The sequence below is a fragment of the Aythya ferina genome, assembly GCF_964211825.1.
Source record: "Aythya ferina genome assembly, chromosome: 12".
NCBI classification, from domain to species: Eukaryota; Metazoa; Chordata; class Aves; order Anseriformes; family Anatidae; genus Aythya; species Aythya ferina.
In genome coordinates, this window is record NC_140308.1 from 19086291 (window position 1) to 19108849 (window position 22559).

The window sequence follows — 22559 nt, forward strand, 5'->3', positions numbered from 1 at the left end:
CAGAACCCTACTGGGCAAGGATCTGAGGAAATTAAGTAAAAGTGTGTCTGTGTCCAGAAAGTTACTACTGACCAACAGACTACAAAACAAGAAGAGAGATGACATTCTGGTGGAACAGGATATAGGGATCTACTTTTCCGCTATTGTAACCTATCCATCAGTGTTTTGAGGCTATCTGTGGAGTTAGGTTTCAGTTGCTATAGTGGCAGGGAGTCTGGGGAAAACACAATTTGTTTTCTTCAGTTTGCCTGCATATTTATCTTCTTTTTTTTTTTTTTTTTTTTTTTTTTTTTTTTTTTACTGGCTGAGAATTACCATTACCATCCAGATAGAAGCAAAAAATGAATTTATTCAACCTTAAAAAGTATGCCATGTATATATAATAATTTTCAAGTAAAGTTTAAAATAAATTAAAAAAATAAATAAATTTCAAGGGTTGTTTTGCATGGGAAACTATCAGATATTTTTTTCTTTGTAAAGACTACTTTCAAAAATTTGAAGAAGGGATTGTCTCATATCTTGCTTAATGATAGCTCTAATGGACTTTCTTAAAGAGTTTGCATTTGTTATCGTATTAGTTCCTTAAAGAGCCAATGAAGTAAATGAACTAAATAAATACTAATAAACAAAGTTCTGGTACAGCTAGAGAAAATGACAAAATTTCTACAAATCTCAACAGGTACAATTTTGTTGCAAAGCCACAGATTAATTTACTGTTACATAGTGGATCTTATATGCTCAACACTAGAATATTATTTTTTGATATAATTTATAAGGTTAAAAACAGAGCAGCTCAGAAGGCTGCTCAGAATACATCATATGGAAGGAGCTGCATGATGTTCTTGTCTATTTATGGCAACATCACATTAAAAAAAAACATTAGTCTATTGATTTAATGGAACGTACTAATGAACTGTTCATCATGTTGAACAGATAATGCTGTGTTTGGGAATGACGTCAAACCAAAATGTCAGAGATATCTAGATCAGCAGGTGCACATAATGGACTTCAGTATAGGAGAGATGACTGTTTACTGGATCTTTAATTTTCTTTACATGGTGTTCTGGTTACTAGAGGATAATAACAATGCCAAGAAGTGCCCTTATTTAAAAATAAAAATCCCTCTCTTAGGTTCCTATAAAGAACGTTATTAGCTAGGACCACCGAGCGTAGTACCTGATGTTTGCTGTACCACAATGGTCAGATGGAAATGTGATAGAAAGAATAACTGAGGCTCTGGATTGCACAAGGCCTGAAACAGTTGTGCAAACTGCCTTTGGGAGAACTTTCTGAAAGTACATCAGCAGCCAAAGCACCCTCAAGTCCGGCAAAATGGTTTGTGATGGGCTTGGGGGCTGTTCTGGGTAAAGCTGCCCCTTGTGTAGCTGGCCACAAACACTTCATTCACCTGCTTCCAGTGCAGCCTGACATAACGTTGTGCTCGTGGGTTTTGCTTTTCAAACACTTAATCCAGTGCAATGTAAAATTGTGCTCGAGGTGATCATACTTAAGTCAACTGTGAAGGGCAGACAAGTAGCTGTGGGATTGGTATTATTGCCTCTTAACTTGGAAAAATGAGTGGAGGAGTGAAGGAAAAACTCAGATATATTCTTGCAGCAGTTGTTAGTTGTTACATTGATGAAGTTGAAAACAATTATTATAAATTAGTAAGTTAGTATAGCTCTGTGTGCATTTTTGTGGCAATTTTTCAAACTTGTAAAAAAAATCTTTGAAAAAAATCTTCCAAAGTAGGAAGGGAACAAAAAACAACATCAAACAGTGCAGTTCAGTGATTTCCATCTTCTCTAACGAAATCACATGTTGCTGGCAAAGCAGAGACTTTTGAGGGATCTGATTGAAAGGCAGTGAAATTTGAAGTCAGTAAGAATAATTGTACCAGTTTCAGTGTATTTTAGAACAAACTCTGGATAATGCAAGGCCTTCCTATGAAAAGTTGGCTGCCTAGAAGTAACCCTTTCTTAGGCAACAGAGATGAGAGAGAGAGGGGTCTATCTTCCTACTTTAGCGGGAAGAATTTGCTTTTGCTGGTTTTATTTCTGTGGGCCTTATTGCACAACCGAGGCTACCCTTCTGTGTTTCAGTGCATTCCTACTGACTTAAAATTACTTGTACCTGAGCAAACTACTGTAGACACAGTAGCTTTTGGTAGGTATAAAAGGTGCCTTAGGGCTCTCTGTTGAGCTCACATTAATAGTGAGAAAGCGTCTTGTAAATGAGAGCCAGTTTGCTTCTCAAATCCAAGGGTAGCTTTGATGGCAGATCATTTGAATCAGCAGGCTTTGCAAGGAACTGTCAGCATTTTATGTAAAATTACTGAAATTCAGGGAGAGCAGAACCACAGCAGGACTTCTCTGGTTTACAGAGAGCTCTTTGTTGAAGAAGGAGGAGTGAGAATCATTACCACAATACCAGGGAAACATTGCCAATGACCAGCCTTCTATCCAGGCTGATAAAATATTTTATTACCTGTTTGGATAAGAAAAAAAATAGTTGGCAAGAAAATGAGACAGCTTCTTAATGCTGTTTCTGTGGTAACAGTTCTGGTGGTGAGAATGAGCTTGGGGTCAATTGAATAAATGTGAGCAGGCAACAGGTGCTCTCTTGGTCTCTTGAGAGGAAAGCAACCTGGAGGAAGAACTTAAAGGTTCTTGTTAAGCCATGTGGGCAAATGGTAAACAGTATTATCTAGAAATCTTGTCACTTTGATGTTAGTGAAATGTCATAATTGATCTGTTCAGCTATCTGCTGTCAGCTGCTTGACAGAGATGCATTAAAATAATAAACATGATCTCGGATTCATTAACCTGTCCATAGCTGTGCCACTGCCTATGAGCGTTTTACTTAGACTCATTTTATTTTCCTTTTAAAAAGGAATAAAAAAGGAAGAAGGCAGGATTGGCGAGAGTGTTTCTGAATTTACTGTGTTAACAGTTTTGTCATTAAATGTACAGAAAAAGGAAAAAGACATTTATATAATGAGTATTATAGCTTAGTTGATGTGATACCACCATAAAGTTGAACTCTTGTACACTGAGCAATATTTAAATTTATTACGCCAGGGTCACTTGGGGAGACTGATAGTGTTTTATAGACACTTTTACTGTGCAAGTGGATTTCAACCAACAGCTGACGTGAGTAATGTGTTAAATGTCAGGTTCTTGGCCTTCTAAAGCAGGTGTGGGCCAGTTCCGAGTTCACCACCAAACATGGCAGATGGAGATCTTTTGTCTGATCTCAGCAGGAAACCCAACTATTGGACCAGGCAGACTTAGCCAGACTGTATGGCATATTTTGATTTTGGAAGTTATTCCTCTAAATTAAAGCTGAAGCCTATTTCAGGGCTTGCCATATGTCATGAGAATTGGTATCTTGCTGTACCATTTCTCTGTGGATGTGCTTTATTATATTTATGTGTCTTGGAAGCACACTGCTTGTGAGAAATTACTCGCTGGTGTAGGGCTTAATTTTTTAAAAGTTTAAGTACCCTGAAGCTTAGCTCTTCATTTGCTGGGTGGAAAATTGCATGTTTATAAGCTGCAGTGACTACATGTAAATTAAGTAGATTTTCAGCATAACTTGAAAAAGTTGCCAGCTGATTGCTGAATATGTAAAGGATATTTATTAGTATTTTTTTTGCCTGAGTAGCATTTAGCAAATGTAGCCAGATTTTGAGGTTGTCTTCTGTCTTTTGCTTTTTGTAAAGTCCTAGCATTTACCACCTTTAGTTCTTTGTCTCCTTAGAATTCTGTTGCATTGCAACCATTGCAAACTTCTCCCAAAGTCCACACGTTCTCTATAAAGCTTTGGCTTTGTTTAGGCCTTAAAAAGCTTTTCATTTTCCCTTTTACCTGTGTATTTTCAGTCACTTCCAGTTTTACTGTGTTGCTGGAAGCAGTGCAATAATCTAATGAGATGATCTGTTGGAGCAGCTGGTTTTAACCTCTGTGACATTTCTTGTTTGGGACATAAGCCTCTGGTATCACTTTAGTACATGCTGTAGATTTTTGTTTTCCCCCTTTGCTTCATCTCTTTTCCTACGGCTTATCTTTTTTTTTTAATTCCTTTGGGTGAGAGCTAGCAAGGAGTGATCAGAACTGAGCTGCCGTGTCCTGGATTCTTAAACCATCCGTTGTGTTGAATGTTAATGTTTCTCTTGTTTGGCATCAGTCTTTCACAACTGGGAGTGTGTGTGGGGCTGAAGCCAAAGTGGAATAAACTCTCATTTCCCTCTTGAGAATAGAAGACTCTTTGGCATCATCAGTTGAAGGTCGCTTGCAGTTCTGGTTCTCCAGCATCTGTGTTTCTTTTTTCTGGCACTCCCGAGATAGTTGATAGCTTGGAGATATTTTAAAGGTATCCTACAGGTTCATTTCAGTTCAACTCTTCATGGAATGGAGTCAGTTGCCTACACAGTCCAGATCACACTGCTCATTTTTTTTGTTATCTGGAAAGAAACAAGCAGAAATCAACAGGAGACCAATTATAATAAGAAACTTTATTCTAAATTTAGATCCAGACTGTGATGGACTCATGTGGCTCACCAGTTTGTTTAGCCAGTGACAGCATGGGGTGACTGAGCAGAGCTCTGCCGTGCACCAAGGTCCTGTGGGAGTCCCTGGTATTCATTACTCACCTAACAATTCATGCTCCTTGGATGTAATTTGGGAGGTACTGGAGATGAAGCAGCATATGTACTAAGTGCAAAATTTCATTATAAGCAATAGGTCCTCACAAAGAAAAAGTGAGTTTAATAGGCTAATGCATTTCTTACAGTAACCGCACTTTTCTGTGCAATGTAAGGGTGGGTACACAGTGATCTGCAACGGGCTTTTTCTTTTAGTATTGAAAGACTTGAGAGTGTCTCTCTTCAGCATTAGTCATTTCTTAAACTTAGTAACCTTCCTTGGATTTTGACTGCAGAAAAAAGTATCACGTTGTAATCATGTAAAACTGAACATGAATTTTAAGCATGGTCCTGAATGGAAAGCAGGTGGCTCTAGAATCTAGTTTATTTGTAGGAGAGAAAAAGAGAGGAAGAAAAAACAATTCCTGTAGCTTACACAGTAGAGTTCTATTTTGTTCTGAAAACTTGCATATCAGCTACTGCCCCATAACACTTGTTTCTCTCCTCTCAGTTTCTTTCAACATAGTAAAAATGCAATTTCACTTATTAGCTGGGACCTGATATAATGCTGACAAATGTTACGTTGTGAGTTTGTGCAGCCCAGCAATTAGTTCTCTTCTGCTCCTAAATATCTTGTGATAAAGCTTTAGATGTACAGTAGTATTAGGAAGGGGAGAATCTCCACAATCTGCTGATAGGGTATCATAAAACTTGTGCCATACTATCCCAGACCACTGTGAAAGTACCACTGACAATATCTTTCGGATTAAAAGTGATATGGTATGAAATGGCCAACTCCCGTCAATTTTCACAGGCCAAGTTTTCTTCTGAAGTAATTTCTTGGTATTCAGACCAATATATATTGACAGTAATAAACAATCGAAGTCTTAGAGTTCTTTGTGTCATTTGCAAAACTGGTTAGTGGCCTCTAAACATTGCAGAAGTGCCAGATTGCCTCTAATCACGTTCTGGCTTTAAGTAGTCTTACCGCAATGTTTTTCTTGTGCAGATAAACACGTTCTCTCACAGAAATGGCAAGGACTTAACACCTTGAGAGGGTAATTTTAATGCTGATACTACTGACTCTGCAGTGTGCAGAAGGATTTTAAATTCTAGAATGTCTTATACAGAAAAGTCACTGTAAGAATTACAACTTCTTCCCATACACCCTTTCTGAAAAGTGAGGAAGGGCTTGGAGGCAAAGGGATGCTTCGTATTACAAAACCTGTGGCTTTGATGTGGTTCACACCAGGTCTCTTGCTGCTCTGATATTTCCCCGGTGCTTTTCCCCCTTGCTCTACACACGTGCAACAGTGAAAAGGTATTTCTCACTTTTTTCACTTTTTTTTAGTAATTTTCAAAAATCACGATCATAATTTTTGTTGGAGACACGCTAATGTAATTCAGAAGTGAAAGCAAGTCAGAAACAAATCTGTGAAATCAGACCTATGATTTCATAATTTTGTTGCAAACAGTTGGACACTTGCTCTGATTTTTCACTTGGTTCACTTTCAGAGGCTGGGAGAAAGATTTAATTTTAGAAGTTTCAGTTGACAAAGACATGCTGGTGCTAGATACGTATTTCAGATCCTTGTCATTGTACTCTATTTTTAAATTCAAGTGACAGCCAACCTAGTGAGTACAGCTTGTGTCTATGTTGCATGTTCTGCCTCTGTGTTGGAAAGCTGAACTCTTCCAAGCCTTAGCACGAGGCCACCAAATTTACTTTTCTATTTGCTCTGTTTAATGAGGAGAAATGCTCTAGCAAGTTCTTTTCACAGAACTAAAACTGGTCATGAAAAGTGTTTCTCCCTACAGAGGTCTGCTCAGGCATTGGTGATTGCTAAGATGCTCGCCTATCAACAGCCACTTGAGAAAGAATTTTAAATGGTCTTGTGACGTCAAGGAGGCCCAAGAAAATTTAGTCTGGTGCCAAATTACCTCCGTCATTGAAAGCATGCAGTAAGAAATAGATAACACAGAAATAAATCTTTCGTGCAATAGCTATCTAATGATACGCTCTGCTGACTCCAATAAGTGAGGTTGTCTGGAATAGGAATAGCAAAAGAAGATGAACTTTCAGACCCTCATTTTCTAATTTATGATTAATGAAAAGCCAGCCTAATCTATCTGACATCCTGCTGTCTGGACAGAATGTCTGCGGGTTGCTTGGATGTTGCAGAGGGAAATGCCCTGACCAAGTTACAGCCTTCGAAGGTGAACAGCTTAAGTACGATGGATAAAAAATTGAGTCTCTTGAACGAAAAGATGGACAAACTGTTGCATTTCCAAGAAGACCTGACAGGCAAACTGCAGCGAGTTAACAAAGGTATTGATGATGTAGAAAAAGGCATTAACAAGCTAACGGTATCACGAGCAGCTCCTGATGAGCCAGATGAAATGAAAAAAGGACTAAAGCTATTGGACAGTCCTCACCAGCCTGATATCCAGAGCATATGCTCAGAAGTGTTGAAATTGATGAAAACAGCCCAGCTAGATGCCTTGAAGCATAAGGAGAGGCTGGCAAAGATAGAGAAGAGGTTTGATACACTGGATAAAGTGATTAATTTTGTGGGAGAAGTATTGAGAAATTCTAAAGTAGTGGATTTTATTCTCAAGGGCATTGTGCCCTGGAAGAAGGGAAGTCCACTGGAAATCCTTGTCGAGGTTGGTTTTGTTTTACTGTTCTTAATACCTTTCTTTGTGCTGTAGCAGGGCTCTCCTGATGATTTCTTGTATAACACGTGTAATTCCCATTTTCCCTGTAGTGTTGCTATTACAGGTTACTGCCATGACCTTTGAATTGCAAGCCTCTTGAGACAGAGACCTAGGCTTAAAATGTGTCTTGCAGGCTTACGTCTGAAGTGCCCCAAGTGTGCTAGGCAATCCTATAAGTATGAGGAGCAGACTGCTACTGTAAAAGAAGATTCAGCTTCTAACGGTGCTTGAAGATCAGCAATGTCATTCAAATAAGCGGCTTAACTGAGGTTCCTGTGAAAGTATGACTAATATACTGGAAAGCGTTTGCTGAAGGAAGAAGCTTCTATTTTCTTGATTGACCATGAATTCCAAAAACAACACCAGTTAGTAAAACTTACGCTGACTTCTGTTCACATGACTGAGCAGCCTGGGCATCTAAGTTGTCTTAAAACTCTGTCTTTATGATGGGCCTGTGACTTCATGAACTCTACTGACATTGTGCACTCCTTAAATCAAATAGTTCATGGGTTTCACAAGAGCAGCTTGCATCAGTTTGTACTTATCAACTCCAACACATTTTTTAATATAGTGAGGAAGCAACAGTCAAGACTGGTATAGTTGATATGGTATTTTGGAATTGATTAACCTTGCTTTTTAAAAGTTACAAATGCTTGGAATTAGTTTTGGCCAACGAGAGTTTTGAGCCTTCCCAGTGGCTTGTATCCTAGGCAAAAATAAAAATTAAAAAAAAAATGTGGAGAGGGACTCCATGAATTGGAATATGTTTGTTCATTCCAAGAAATCTTCTGCACACCTGCACAGAGGTGTTAATTACAGTAAGGACATTTCTAGCATGAATGCAAATGTCCATTCCTATCTTGATCAGAATGTTTCTGCCAGATCTGTGAAATGTTTTGGTAGATGTTACACCTAAACTCCTATAAAAAAAGGACAGTGTTAGATGCTAGTTTACCTTGTGGGGCTTCCTGAGAGCTCTTTTGGTCTCACTAAGCATCAGAGGCTGACAAGTAAGCTAGACTCCACAGAGACAGAAGAATTTATAAGGAGTTTTCATTAATGCCAAGACCAGATAGAGATGATACTTGTACTTGAACTCTTCCAGTTCTACAAATTTTTGGAAAAAAAAAATAAAAAATAAGTTTGCTTTATGTTGGGTAAAGCTGCTGTTACAAGTTGCTGCCTGCAGTCACTGTGTAAGGCCTAGAGACAGACAGGGTGCTTTGTGGGGCTTATACCTTGAACTGAGCTGACAGTGCAGTGTGTTAATGGGCAGGTGATGCTGAATGTAGAGATGATTTTGTTACCAAATTGTTATTTTCCAAGTGAAAAAAAACATTAAGGAGGGATATAGATAAAGGTAGGGAGAGGGATGGTGGTGGAGAATTTCAGGTGGCCTTCTTGCATGCTGTCAGGATTAGGTGTCAGATATCCACTATGTGCTGCTTCAGTAGTGTTTGCAGAAGAGGAGGTCTGAGGAGGTCAGAACTTGATCCAAGCTTCATGGGTAGGGGGACTGAGACTGAGAGGTGAAATGGCCTTCTCTCTCAGTGACCTGATGGACCAGGAGGGGGTGGCGGCCTCTGTCCCAGGCTCTAACCACTGCCTCGCTTGTAGAACAGGCTGTGGATTGGGCAAGCAGACTTGCAGGGCTAACTCCTCCTTTGCTAAATGACTATCGTTATTCTCCTTCTTTGCTTCTGTTTTTTTTTTCTTTTTTTTTTTTTTTTTTCTTCTGAACACTTTTTGAAATTGGAGCATAAGATTAGTTATAAGACCTTAAGATATATTTGTACTTTGATCACAGGCTGCTGAGTAGTCTATGATATTTGACCTAGGTTTCAATTAGAGAGGTAGTGTACATACGTGACCTAGCGGGGGTAATGTGGAGCAAAGCGTGGGTGAATTTGGAAATACATGAGCTTGTGCTGAGTTACATGCTAACTTTGGTGGTCCCATTTTTTCAGCCTGTTTTGTGGCGTGTCCAAAATGTTCAGTTGCACTGGGGTTGCACTCAAAAATAATTTATTTGCTTGTTGCTGTTCTCCAACCTTTGCTGTTTTGTAACAGCATGCAGCTTATCGCAGAGCTGGCTTTGCACAAGGTTACTAAGTATGGGGATGGGAGTGGGGAGGTTATGTTTTCATTTTTGGGTGAAGCTGTTTGCTGATGGTATGACAGCATTCCAGGGATGCCATAGGAGTGTTTATGGAAGACATTTTCTGGGTTGGAGTCAAATTAATAAAAGACTGTGAACTGAGCTTTGTAGGATCCAAGCCACTTTTTTAATTAAAAAAAAAAAAAAAAGGAAAAAGGATAGGGGGGAAAAAAAAAGGGAAAACCAACAGCAACAACAAAACGGCATTATATTGTTGCTTATCCAAGGCTTTCTTTGCACATAAGATTTTGCAAGAATAATGTTACCCCTGGTCATTGTTGCAGGTTTGCTTAGAGCTGTAATAAAAATGGTAATGGTATTTTAATATTTTGGGGTATTTTGTTTGTTTGTTTATTTATTTATTTATTTATTATTATTTTTTTTGGGGGGGGAAGGGATGGAAGAGTGTTCTGTTGTGGAATCTATAAGGTTGGAGCATGAAAAGCTTAATCCATAACTGTTTTTACTAACAAGTGAAGGGTCCGATTTGTAGTAGACTTCTAACCAATTATCTGCAGAAAAAAATGAGGCATTGTTTATTTCCTTATATAAATGAAGATAAGAGGCTGCTCATTACTAGATTTTAATTATATATCAGCCAAGAAATAGAAATACGTCTTTTATTAATAGCCTTTTTAGAAATAGCCTTCTTAGAATTAGCTTTTTTAGAAATATGCCTTTTCTTATTTTTGTAACGTTTTTTTGCTAAATATTTGTTATTTATTTTTAATTATATTACAAATGTATTTCTGTTTAAAGTGTTTAGTGATGCTGTTAAAAAAAAAATAACCCTCCTCTGTGCTGTGTTAATTAGAGGATTACATTTGCTTAAAATAAATCTGTGCTGCTAAAATAAAATAAGATTGCTTTTAATCATAACAGAGGTGACATATAATGTCAAGTACGTATACAAGAGTTGCAATAAAGCCAAGGGTTCTTTGTCTGTATCACCTCTATTGTAGTTCAAATCATGAATCTTTAGATTTTTTGAGACAAATATATTACTGTATCTATAAAGATATTGCTTGTGTTTCAGTCACCAGTCAACAAGTGACAGAAATACAATGCAATTTCCTCTTCTAATACTTCTTATGCTTTGTATATCCTGTTTTTTTAATCAGCGTGAATACAGATTACATGAGGTAAAATCTCTTACAGTTAAAATTTTGGAAAGCAGAGATCTAATGTATTATTCTGTGTCATCATGTTTTAGAAGTATTGCCTTTTTGCAAAAGCAGGGAGAGACTCAAGAAAGTGGAAAGGAAATACAATAGTACCTAAACATTCAGAAGGTCAGAGGTGTCAGCGTCCATTTTACAGGGTCTCAGTACCTACAGAGTTAGAGGAACCTAGTGGGAAATAAGCATCTTGACTATAACTGTTATTTTTGTGTTCCGCTGTTGTTTTTAGGCCAAAGATAAGCCTGAAGAGAGTGGTGCAAAACCTAAGCATGGGCTTAGTAACAGAGGAACCCAAACTGAAAGCAAAAAGCCTTTGGAAGGTATGTGGCACTCTGGGCATGCTACTGTCTTTGACTCTAGAATGTGCAGCAGACAAACTGAAATCTAATAGCCTGCTGTTTCCCACTACCTGAATTACTCAAATGTGACTGAGTAACTTCATCCACCAGTATTGGGATTACATTTTATGTAAGAACATCTGTCCCCCAGATTGAACCCCACAAAAACCTGAAACAAAAAGCAGCATCTTTGCTTGGCTACAGTTTCTTTGTTTTCATGTAACAGTGATCTGATTTAAGAGAGCAGTACTTGTGAGATACCATGAAGGTGGTGGCAATATCGCACAGCAAACCTAAACCATACAACTGGCCCAACCCTCTCCCTCTCTGAAACAGGGACATGTTGACATTGGGAGTATCTTTTTTAATCAGCAAGTTTCATTGCCATGTCAGGGCTAGACTCCTAAATAGGATGTAGCTGTCTGGGTGTTGCCGTGTTGCATCCATTGCCTGTGAGTTGCAACAGGGTGAACGTGATGTTGAGCAGACCCTGTCATTGCTGTTGTCTTCACAAAATGTCAGTGAATCCTTTAAATAATGGACAATCCCTTTTTTAGCTTCAGCATTTAGGAAGCAACAAAAATAAAGCAGACAACTGATCACAATTTTGAGTCCAAGGCTACACAAGTTTGTGAACTGATCTTGATAGCCAGTGACCTGTGCATGCTGAACCATGAAAGAAGTTACCAGAGAAATTTCCATTATTAATATGCACAATCATTGTCATGGGAAAGCATGGAAGAACCTTCTTTCCCTTTTGTGGAAAAACAGTTAAGATGCTGATTAAGCCATGAGATTTAATAATGGCTGTCTCCAGCATGTTGGTGTAAGTTTTTTTAAACCTTTCAGTGGATGCATTCTTGCTACTTTTTCAGATGTACCTAGCTCCATAGGTTGTTTTGAATGGTTGGGTTACTTTGCTCCTTTTCTTTTTGCTGTCACTTTTGTCAAGGATAGCTTATTAATGGCATGTTTTTATTCAGAGACTAAAAGTGTGAAAAAGCTAAATCTAAACAAAGAAGCATGTGAGAAGGTGAACGCTTCCAGTGTTGTAGCAAACAAAGCTGACTCGAAACCCCAAGCTAAAGAGAGGACAGCACAGCAGCAAGCAGTAGAAGGTGCTGGCAAGAAACAGAGCTCTAAGAGCTGTCAACAGCAAAAGGACGTTGGTGTCAAAGCCTTGAATCAACACAATGGTCTTCCCTTTGTAAATCAAGATCACGTAGGCAACCAAAATGTTCCTGTTAAAGCACACGATATGGATGGAGCCCCACGCCTAGATGAGTGCTCCAGGCAGCCTGTTCATCAGAAACTTGGAGAGAATGAAAACAAACCTCCATTGCCAAGTGCGGCATCCCGGGAAGCTGTGCCCTCACCATCCCAGGCTATATCTGACACAGGGTGTGAGGTGACACGTACCAGGTAATGGCCTCGTTGGTAATTTTCTGTATGATCTGAAACCACTTCACGTGTTAGAAGGAAAAAAACCAAAATGTTATTAAAGGAGGTAGTTCCTGCTTAGGCATGATTGAGGGGTAAAACAGCCATGCTGAAGAAAGGTGCAGTGAGACCTTACAATGGTTAAAGCAAAAAAACTCAAAGCACCAAGAGCCCCCTGTAAATTTTCATGAAGCCAAGAAGTCAGAGGGCTAGACCTATAGGAGACCTTTGATATGATAGTGGCTACTGTGTATTAGAGATAGAAACGAGACTGCCTTTCTATAGCTCACATAGATGGACTTTCATAAATCATTCCTTTCAAAATCCTTTTTTTTTCTCTAAACATGAGGATGAAAGAAATATAAGATATTTACTTGTATATAACAAAACTGAAGAATTTGTTTCATTTCACATCCTTGGTGTTTTCAAGGATTTTTTTCATGCCTTGATTACTTAAAGGTATGACCAGATTGTTCATTTTTTTTCTTTTTATTCTTTATTGCCTAATCTTTTCCTCATATAAGTGCTTTGCAATATGACTTTTATAATCCTTTTCCTTTAAAATTATTTAATCAGGATTTGATTTGAAGTCCATTAAAAACAAACAAAACCCTACCAACCAAACTCCAATAGATGCCAATTCTGTGACAAACTTTAGGTGCCATGCCTTCCCTGTTGGGGTTTGCAAATATGTGTATGGATGGATGGTATATACAGTCACACCTAAGTATAAATGTACATTACTGTGTGTGTGCAATTACTCTGTTCCTTCTGTATACAAATTGATACCTGAAGCCCAGACAAGAATGCAGTATTACTTTTGAATGTGCATACTTGAATTTGGAAACTTTGAATTTTATCAGTACTTGGAAATATGGGGCAGACGTCTAAATTTCATCTAGATTTTCCTGTGCACTGGGTAGGTGTCTACTGGGCTTACTGGACTCCTTTAAAAAAAAAAAAAAAAAAAAAAAAGAAGAGAGAGAGGGAGAGAGAAAAGAAAGAGAGAGTTGTCCTGATCTCAGCACCTAAGGCTTCACAAGAGAAAAGACGTTGCAAAGACTGGCTCATTGGGTTTATTTCTCCTAAGAGGCTAAGCGTAAGGACATGGTAGAAGAAAGCAGTAGAAGCTTTCAGCACCACTGCCTCATGCCAACATTCAGGAGCAAATTTGTGTACAGGTTATAGACACTGTTATCTCCAAATTGGTTGGTGTAATAGCACTATGAATCGAGGGACCTCCCTGTATTTTGCCTGTGGGTTATAGTCTTTGGCTTGTGAGTTGAAAGCACCTTGCTTCTAGCAAGCTGGCGTGGGTCTGTGCTGCCTCAGAGGCTCCCACCTTGAGGTTGGCTCAAGGTGTTTGTGAAGCAGTTGATGAACAGTTGTGCAGCCCCTTAGAAGTTTGGTTTGGGGGGTTTGGAGGCCAACAGTTAACGAGAAGGCAGAACCTAGAGTAAATCCCAGAGGAAGGCAGCCCTCCTGAACAAGGTACCTATTATGCTTGTGAGTTCGGTAAATGAGTCTCTAAAAATGAATGCTACTTTTAATGAAGTCTGTAAGCCCACACAGAAGTGTCAAAAGAACATTGTGTTCTCCTGTTTGGAGAAATGCCCAAGAGTCCTGTCAAGTTCAGGCTTGTCTAGATAGCAGTGGAAGTGTTTGCTCAGAGCAGTGTTCAGCTGCCCCAGTAGCTCACTCCTGGTGCAGTTCAGATCCATAGCACAATGCGCAGGGTGTTAAAGGTGCTAAACATGAGAAACTGCGGCTCTTATTAAGCAAAAGTGGAAACAATTTTATTTTACATATTTTGTGATAAGGTAGCTCCTCGGGAACAGGCAGTAACTTCTGGGAAATGGGATGCATTTTCCCCTAGACTTCAGAAATTTTCTTTCATTTCAGTTATATGAAATCTACTTGAAGACTTCACAGGCTTCAGTTCAGCCTTGCTGAAATCAGACTGTTACTGACAGCTGAACCAAACAGCTGACTCAAATTACAATACAAGTGTATTTGGACTGTAGGTGTATAGAGGTTTGATTTTAAACCATATTCTTTTTAGGCAACAAGAGAGAGGGGGAAAATGTTTAAACTTTTCTTGTAGCTGAAACACTAAAGGAGAATAGCATTAATGGAGTGAGAGTTAGGAAAGTTGTGTTTTTAACACTTGTCTGTGGGAAGAATGCTATCCCATAAGACAAACACACATTTGAGTTTGCAAGTCAGCAAGCTGCAAGACAACTAGCATGGATGTGAACATTCAGATACGTAAAGCTGTATGAACAGTCAGACTCTGAAGTACTTGGCCTGTAGTTGGTGAAGACAGTCACTACCACCTTTCTGCCCACGAGCAGTAGTTTATTAGACCAACTGTAATAGCTGCAAAAAGTGGAAGAGCTTTCAAATGGTGGGGCTAATACTTTCCAGCCTGTGCGACATCTTGTGTTCAGAGAAGGCAGACATATACACAGACAAGGATGCAGAAGAAGCATCAGCACAGTTTTTGGTGCTTTCTAGTGTTGTATTTTTTAAGAGGATTGATATGGTTAGGTTTCTTTAATACTGTAGAAATCTGCATTTTAATTTTCTTCCCACACAAATTTACAACAGCAAAGCTAGTCATCTGCATGAAATGTCAACTGTTTGCTCTGCAGGATATCCATCAATGTCCGTGTGGCTGAAATGAAAGAAAAGATCGAGACCAAGGAAGAAATCTCAAATGATCACAGACACAGATGTCCCAAAGTAAAATCCCCACCCTCCACATCAGCAGAAGTACATGAACAGCTGCCTGGTAAATTAAAACTTAAACAGAGTCCTAAGAACATCATCACTGAACCAAATCAAGAAGTGAAAGGGGACAGTAAGCAAAATGAACATGCATCAAAAACAGGCAAGCAACAGCTGTTACTGAACAAGCCCAAACCAGGTAAAAACACTGAAGACAAGTCAGAACTAAAATGTAAGCCTAAAGCCTCACAAAATACCTCTGCAACAGAGCCAAAGAAAGATCTGGGGGTAGAAGTGAAAATCCATCAAGAAACAATAAAAGCAGAAGATTCCTTGACAGTTACTGCCTCTGAGAAGAGAGAATCTGGGTCTGCATCTTCAGGAGGAAGTGAAAATGATGTAGGCCAATGTGCAGGAATGGTACCGCAGAACACTATGTCATTGGAAGCTAGCAAAGAGCCTTCCACACAGGATGAAGTGGTCATTGGTAGGTTGCTTGTACTTACTTTTGGAAACTTTTACACTTTTATACGGTTACTCATATGTATTATAGATAAAATAATAGCTGGAGTGGTACTTGCTCTACCACCTGTGTCTTACAGTTCAAGAGCACTTACCAAAACACTATAGATACCTTTGATGATGAAAAGAAGATCAAATATAATTTTTTTTCAAACTTCCAGATAATTTTGTCAGGTGACATCTTTTGTTAATGCATAAAGTAAAATGTTAATACTCAAAGTGTCCTGTGATTTTACTGTGTTAAAAAAGCAGGGTTGAGAGTCAGGAGGTGGAATCCCATCCTCAGTTACAGGCCGTTATTTCTCATCTGTAAAAGACTGTTAGCAGTAAAAGCTCCTTACTTGAAGCAATAGAGAGGTTTTGGATGTTTTCAGTACCTCCCTTGTGGCTCTCTACAAACGCAAATGTATATATTTTTGTAATCCTATTTTATTTACTTTTTTGATAAAAAGCCAAGTACTTGAGTTTGCATACTCAACTGATTCTTATTTAAAATGAAGAAATAATTCCGTTTTTTCTGGATATTTTACTTGCATTCCACTCTAAAAATAGTAAAAGAATGTCATGTTTAATGTTATCCAGAAACTGCAGTGCTTATTCAAATTCCAGCAGAAGAAAAAGTGATGACATGGTAGATGAACAAGAGCAAAGAGAAAAGATGAGAGAGGGTAGTCCTGTACTGAAGTGCTTTATACTAAAGTTCTGTTTTGAGCATCTTCATGAGCAGCTTACCAGCAGCAGTCTGTGGTTGGCTTGTCTAGGCCCTTGGTATTTTTCCCTTAGAGCCCTACTGCCACAGAAAAGCTGAGTGCTGCAGCAGGGGAAGAGCTGCATTTGTGTTTTGCATTCCCAGCTCTGCCTCAGCAATTCATCTCTGAGAAACTGGGCTTGCCCCTTCAGGAATAGTGATGCTGAAAGTGAGGGGATGTATGATTTGTGGAGCTGTAGGTACCAGGATCACAAAAGACAATTGAGACTTCTCCTTTTACTGACCAACACAACACGGTGGCATGCATGTCTTGTGGACTGAAAACACTGGTACAAGGAAGCGGAAGTTGCAGTCCTATGTGGCAAAATGTCTCGATAACCTGGTTTCCTCCTCTTTAGATGACAGCCCTTCTCCCCCTGCTCCTTTTGAACATCGCATAGTGAGTGTCAAGCAAGCAGAAGTGACAACGTGCTACTCAGTGTGTCGTCATGAAGTACTTGGGGGGTAAGTCTCTGTGTCCCTAAAGCTGTACTGCAGGTGGTGGCGAAGTCACAAGGAAACGCAGTTAGATCACGGACTAGAGAGATCATTTGCAGGTGGCTCCAATGTGCAGCAGCATGGGAGTGGCAGATACCATCTCACTTCTTTACTCCGTGGGTTTGAGTTGAGCAAAAGGTGTCTAGCTGTTTTTGGTATGTCTTATGAATACCTTCTCTTCTATTTTGATATAGTCACGGTCTGTAACATTCTCAGTGCCTTAAGCCTTGTAGAAGAAGTTGGTTGGAACTGAAAGTACAGCAAGAAAAGAGTAGATTTTATCTAGGATAGTGAAGCAAAGAAAAAGAATGCAAAGAGGATGTCAGATCTTTCTATGCCTCTGTTCATCCTCATGGCTTTTTTTGGGCTATGATAGTTTCCCTTGTATCAACCTGCCTGTGGGTTGGTATATAATCTAAGGGCACTTCCAAGGTCTTTAGGTTACTGGTTTCTGCCTCAGTTCAATTTTCAGGCTCCTAAGTGTGATCTTGGATGACTCTCTTTTGCATTTGTTGTTATGATCCTGGCCACAGCTGGAGTTGTAAGAAAAACTTGTAATCCTCAGGCAGACAGATGCAAGGCATTTCAAGTCACCAAAGCCCATTAAGTCAGGCAGCTTCTAAAGATCTTTTTTTTTTTTTTTTTTTTTTTTTTTTTTTCTCCCATGCTGAATATTTTGTGAAAGAAAACAAAGGGGAAAAATTATAATTATGTTGACCTTGCATTTAGTCTTCACTCATGGGAAATCTGCAGCTGTTTCAGCCTTTGTGCGGCTGTATACTTACTTATCTGACAAGAAGCTTTGATTAACAAGCTAATCCAAGTACGAATATGGCTCAAGTATAAGCCTGATGATGCAATAGCAGTGAAGATGATGTTTAGAAATCATCCCAAGGGGCATTAATGTATCTGGGTGACACAGGGGAGAATTTACAACATGCAAGAAATGCAGCCTGTGGAGTGGCTACGGTTACGGGTGTTAGTCATTTTAAAAGTTATGAGATCAAGACAGAAATATCCTTGTTAATATACCCACTAACACATCACTGAAGGACAGCAAGTGGGTACAGTTACAGAACCGAAAAAGAATATCATCAGGTCACCATACCGCTATGAAACGTAGTAATACGAAGGGGGCATAATATTTTAATGTAAGCATTGAACAACTGGCTGGAAAGATAAAACTAATCCTTCATAAGCTGAGAGAAAGAGGAGATTCATGCTGCTGGCCACCTGATTCTGTTCACTTTGTACTGTGCTATTTTTAAATCAATGATAAGAATAGTTTTAAAAGTTTTTTTGCAGTGAGCTGTGTTAAACTGTACTCCGACTTTTGTTTGGTATCAACAGGGGGCGTTTTGGGCAAGTCCACAAGTGCACGGAAATAGCAACTGGTCTCAATCTGGCAGCCAAAATCATAAAAGTGAAAGGAGCAAAAGAAAAGGTAACCATGATCCTGTGAACCTAAATGCGCATACTGTTGCTTGTTTTACATGAGCGTATTGCAAACACCTTAGCACTACCTCACTGAATCAGACCACAGAAGTCAACTTCTCATTGCATAGTGTCAAATATTGTAAAATCTGTCTTAGTAAGTAGTAGCTTGGGCTTTGTTTGACTGCTTGTCATCTCCAGTGCTTGTGATTAAGCCATTTGTTCACATGAGGCCTGTGGTATAGCTTCTGTAGGGTTTGAAATAATTGTATTTGAATATATTAGAAATTAAGGAGCATATTTGCTCATTTTTTGTTAATTTGTTCCTTTTTCAGGAGGAAGTGAAAAATGAAATTAACATAATGAACCAATTAAATCATGTGAATCTGATCCAGCTTTATGATGCCTTTGAAGCCAAAAATAATATCACTTTGGTCATGGAATAGTAAGTTTAAATTATCTCTGAAAGTGTCAGTTTTTGGAGTTTGCTTTGGTCACTAAAAGAAACCGAGAACGATAACTCCGAGGTGTGAAAAAGTCTAGAGTAGCTTCACAGCCTGCGAGAGTAGAAAATACTTATTTTCAAGGTAATTTCTTCAGGTAAAAGTATATAAATATATTTGGCAACCTTGTAGTTTAAGCAAGTGCCAAGAAAGGTAGCTATCCAAGTGCACGAAACAAATTACAAGATAGTTAATGAACAGAACTTCACTGTGGTTCGTTTTTCATTTTAGTTTAACTTACAGGCCCCTTAACATTGTACCTAGCTATGAAATTCTAAAGAAGTGTTGAGGGTAAGTAAAACCTCAGAGAAAAAGTAAATGTGAGAGACCCAGACAAGAGGAGAAGTGAAGTGTTTCAAGTAGAAATAGAGTAGACATGGAGAAAGAAAGTAATTCCTTACGTTCATGGTCTGCTGCTATTTGAATAATATGAAGCTTAATAAGCATGCCTTCCCATTTGCAGCTTAAAAAAAAATAAATCTAAATCAAATATGGAATTCACAAAAGGGAGGTCTAATGATGTATGCCTCCTGGCCCTGGCTTTTCTGTGTAGTTGCATATTGCTTTTCATTTATAAACAAACTGAATTTCCACTACAGAACTAATTGTTAATGGTGTGAAGGAAAAAAGGAAACAAAATGAAATAGCAAATATAAACATAGTACATTTAAAATGTGTATTTACAATTTTTAAAATAGAAAATTAGAATTGTTATGTTGCAGAACCTTGTTGGAGCTATGTTTAAATGTAATGTTCTCTTAATTTTTGTGCAGACTTAATTTCAATTGTCAGCTCCTGTAAAGCAGCTTTCAGTTTTAGAAGTTTCATTCATTACACTGCGTAGGTTGAAGAGTTTCTTTCTCTAGGCTTTCTCCAGTTTCCCATCTGGTCTCCAGGTTGTGTGGTCTTGAGTTTGTTTGATTCTCCCTGCACCCACCAAATATTATTCTAATTTGGAAGGTGCTGTAGATTAATACTTTATCTCACACACAAAAAGAATTTTCCTGAAGTCACTGAGAATACTGATACACTTCTACTGGATGGTAATATTAGGTTCTGTGCTAAACTAGGACTTAAGTTTCCAATTTAGAAATAAGATGAGCTAATGAGAAATTTTAGCTTTTTTAACACTTCTCTATGTCAAAATTTTAGTCTTGATGGTGGTGAATTGTTTGACCGGATTATAGATGAAAACTACCATCTAACAGAGTTGGATGCAATCTTATTTACCAAACAAATCTGTGAAGGAGTCCACTACTTGCACCAGCATTATATTCTCCATTTAGATCTGAAGGTCAGTAGTTCATACTCTTTACTCTTTAGTGTTGCTGAAGTTTGGACCACTACAGTCTCTAATTGCAAGAAGAGAATTATTTAATTGACTTATTTCATTAAAAAAACAAAAACAAACAAACAAAAAAACCCTTCCTTAATTGAGTAGTCACAGTGAATGAAGCTTTAGAGATTAATATTTTTTCAATGTTTATTTGGTAGCTTGCTTTTGAAGGCAAAACTTCTACTCTGTTTTCACAGAGAAACACAAAAGTTCACAGGAACAAAAGCTAAACTTCTTTATAGATCAAAAACCAAACCGTTCGTTAACTCAGTATGCCAGTCAAATCTCTTCTGTAATGGGAATAGAAGGAAAAGAATCATCCTAAAAATTATGACTACTGTCTCTGAGGTTTTTTTTTTTTTTACTCTTTTGCTAGATTTGTATGTCAGACATAAATGTGACTAAAAATACTCTTATCTTTTTGTAGCCTGAAAACATATTATGTGTAAATCGCACAGGAAACCAGATTAAAATTATTGATTTTGGATTAGCAAGGAGGTAAGAGTTAAGTTACGTTTTTTTTTAATAAACATGCTTCTGGTAGTTCTTGTTATATTTTTGTGTTTTGGGGCCCTAAAGTGATTCTGATATGTGTATGGGTTCACTAGTATGCTGCTGCAGTCATGAGTTTTCTGCTGTGTGCATTAATTATCTAATTACATTTTCAAATAATGTTTCTGTTGGATAAACCTATGCTGCTGTTCTAATTATCTCAAAATGATTCCCCATGTAGAGCTTTTACTCTAGGGACATCATGAAGGCGCTAGAGACTTCGTGACTGCTGAGTTTTGTTGTGCAGGTTCTAGTTGTGGAAATTATCTTCTTCAGAGTCCCACCTCAGCAGTTACACTGTGCTCATATCTGTTATATAGACCTTTACCCTGAAGTACAGCTGGGCACATCCCACAAAACTTATGCTCTTCTAACCCATTTCAATGGAAGCTGGTCTATTTGTGTTGTGTTGGACAGTATCTGCTGGAAAGCATCCTGTGGAGCCTGGCAGAGAGTCTTCTATCACTTTCTGGGAGATGCCTCTGCAGGTTTTATTGCCCTTGGTCTTCCTTTTTGTTTTGCTCTGGCAAGGGGATAGCTGATGGTTTATTACACCTGTGGTCACAGCAAAATTCACCAATTTATCCTTTTAAGACCTTAATGCTGTCCTAGTTGTCTAGGTGAGTCTGGATGCTCTGTCCTTTTAGGCGTGTCTTGATTTTTACAAATGAGAGGTTTGTTTCCCCAGCCTGCTCTCAGCACTGACGCATATCTCTTTCTGATAAAGGTACAAGCCTCGTGAAAAACTGAAGGTTAATTTTGGAACTCCAGAGTTCTTGGCTCCTGAAGTAGTGAACTATGACTTTGTTTCCTTCCCAACAGACATGTGGAGTGTAGGAGTCATCACATACATGTTGTAAGTAAGCATGTGAGGGATTGTGGCAGTGGCACCAAAGGCTCTGCAAGAACACACCAGTGGAGTGTATCTGCAAAGCAGGAATGCAACAGCCATTGAGTCCATTTGGATGTGACTCCGAATTCATTCTGTTAAAAACAAATAACCCCAAGCCACAGCCTTTTAATATGAAGATATAAGGTGGATACTGAGTCTCTAAACAACAAGTAACCCTTTTGATAAATACATAAATGTATTTACCAACTTATTTAGCAAGTTCAAGTGGGCCAGGTCATGATTACTCAGAGGAGTGGACCAAAGCATGTCTAAATTTCCATTTTGATTGCATTCTTGAGGATATAGATTAATTTTCACATTTGCAGTCTGATTATTTTATTAGCTGGGATTTGGTGTGCATCTGCACAGAGGGGTTAATATCAGATGTTAGGCCACAGGTTGCGTCACAAATGAAGGTAAGACATCTCTGATATCTGCATGGTGGCTGCAGAGGGTTTGTCTGTCCAAAAACTGTGGCTTCTGACAAGCCGATTCTGCCTGAAAATTTCTCAGAATTTTGCACAGATGCTTTCTGTGAATGAGATAAATTTCTGGTTTAATTTGTTAGCCAAAAAGCAGCTGAATGAAGGAATAAATTATTGAAACAATAAATCAGGGCTTAGAAACTAATTGAAAACAGGATGCTATTGTTCAGAATTCAGTTTAATTCAGGCCAAACTGGGATATGCACCTTGGTTTAGGAAAGCTCTTGAGCCCTCCTAGCTTTCCTAGCTGAGAATGCACTGAAGTATGTACTTGAATCCCTGCTGAATTATTTTTCTAGGGGGATCCGTTAACAGTGCTCCCTGACTTAGCCGCTAGACAGTAACACTAATGATATGATGATGCTTTATTGCTCCGAAC

The 22559-nt window shown here is 38.6% G+C and overlaps 1 protein-coding gene across 4 annotated transcripts in view; it reads left to right on the forward strand.

Moving 5' to 3' along the window:
• Positions 1-22559, forward strand: part of MYLK3 (myosin light chain kinase 3) — a 31954-nt gene that overhangs the window by 4423 nt on the left and 4972 nt on the right. For 2 of the 4 annotated variants that reach the window (XM_084533071.1, XM_084533069.1), the window contains 9 exons: positions 10932-11022; positions 12024-12462; positions 15135-15697; positions 16840-16945; positions 18329-18422; positions 18748-18857; positions 20068-20209; positions 20679-20749; positions 21531-21659. In XM_084533071.1, coding sequence (XP_084389197.1) covers positions 10932-11022; positions 12024-12462; positions 15135-15697; positions 16840-16945; positions 18329-18422; positions 18748-18857; positions 20068-20209; positions 20679-20749; positions 21531-21659 — 1745 coding nt within the window. Of the gene's footprint in view, positions 1-6656; positions 7313-8563; positions 9832-10931; positions 11023-12023; positions 12463-15134; positions 15698-16839; positions 16946-18328; positions 18423-18747; positions 18858-20067; positions 20210-20678; positions 20750-21530; positions 21660-22559 lie in introns of those variants that run through there. The other 2 variants (XM_084533068.1, XM_084533070.1) reach the window with 2 other exon arrangements.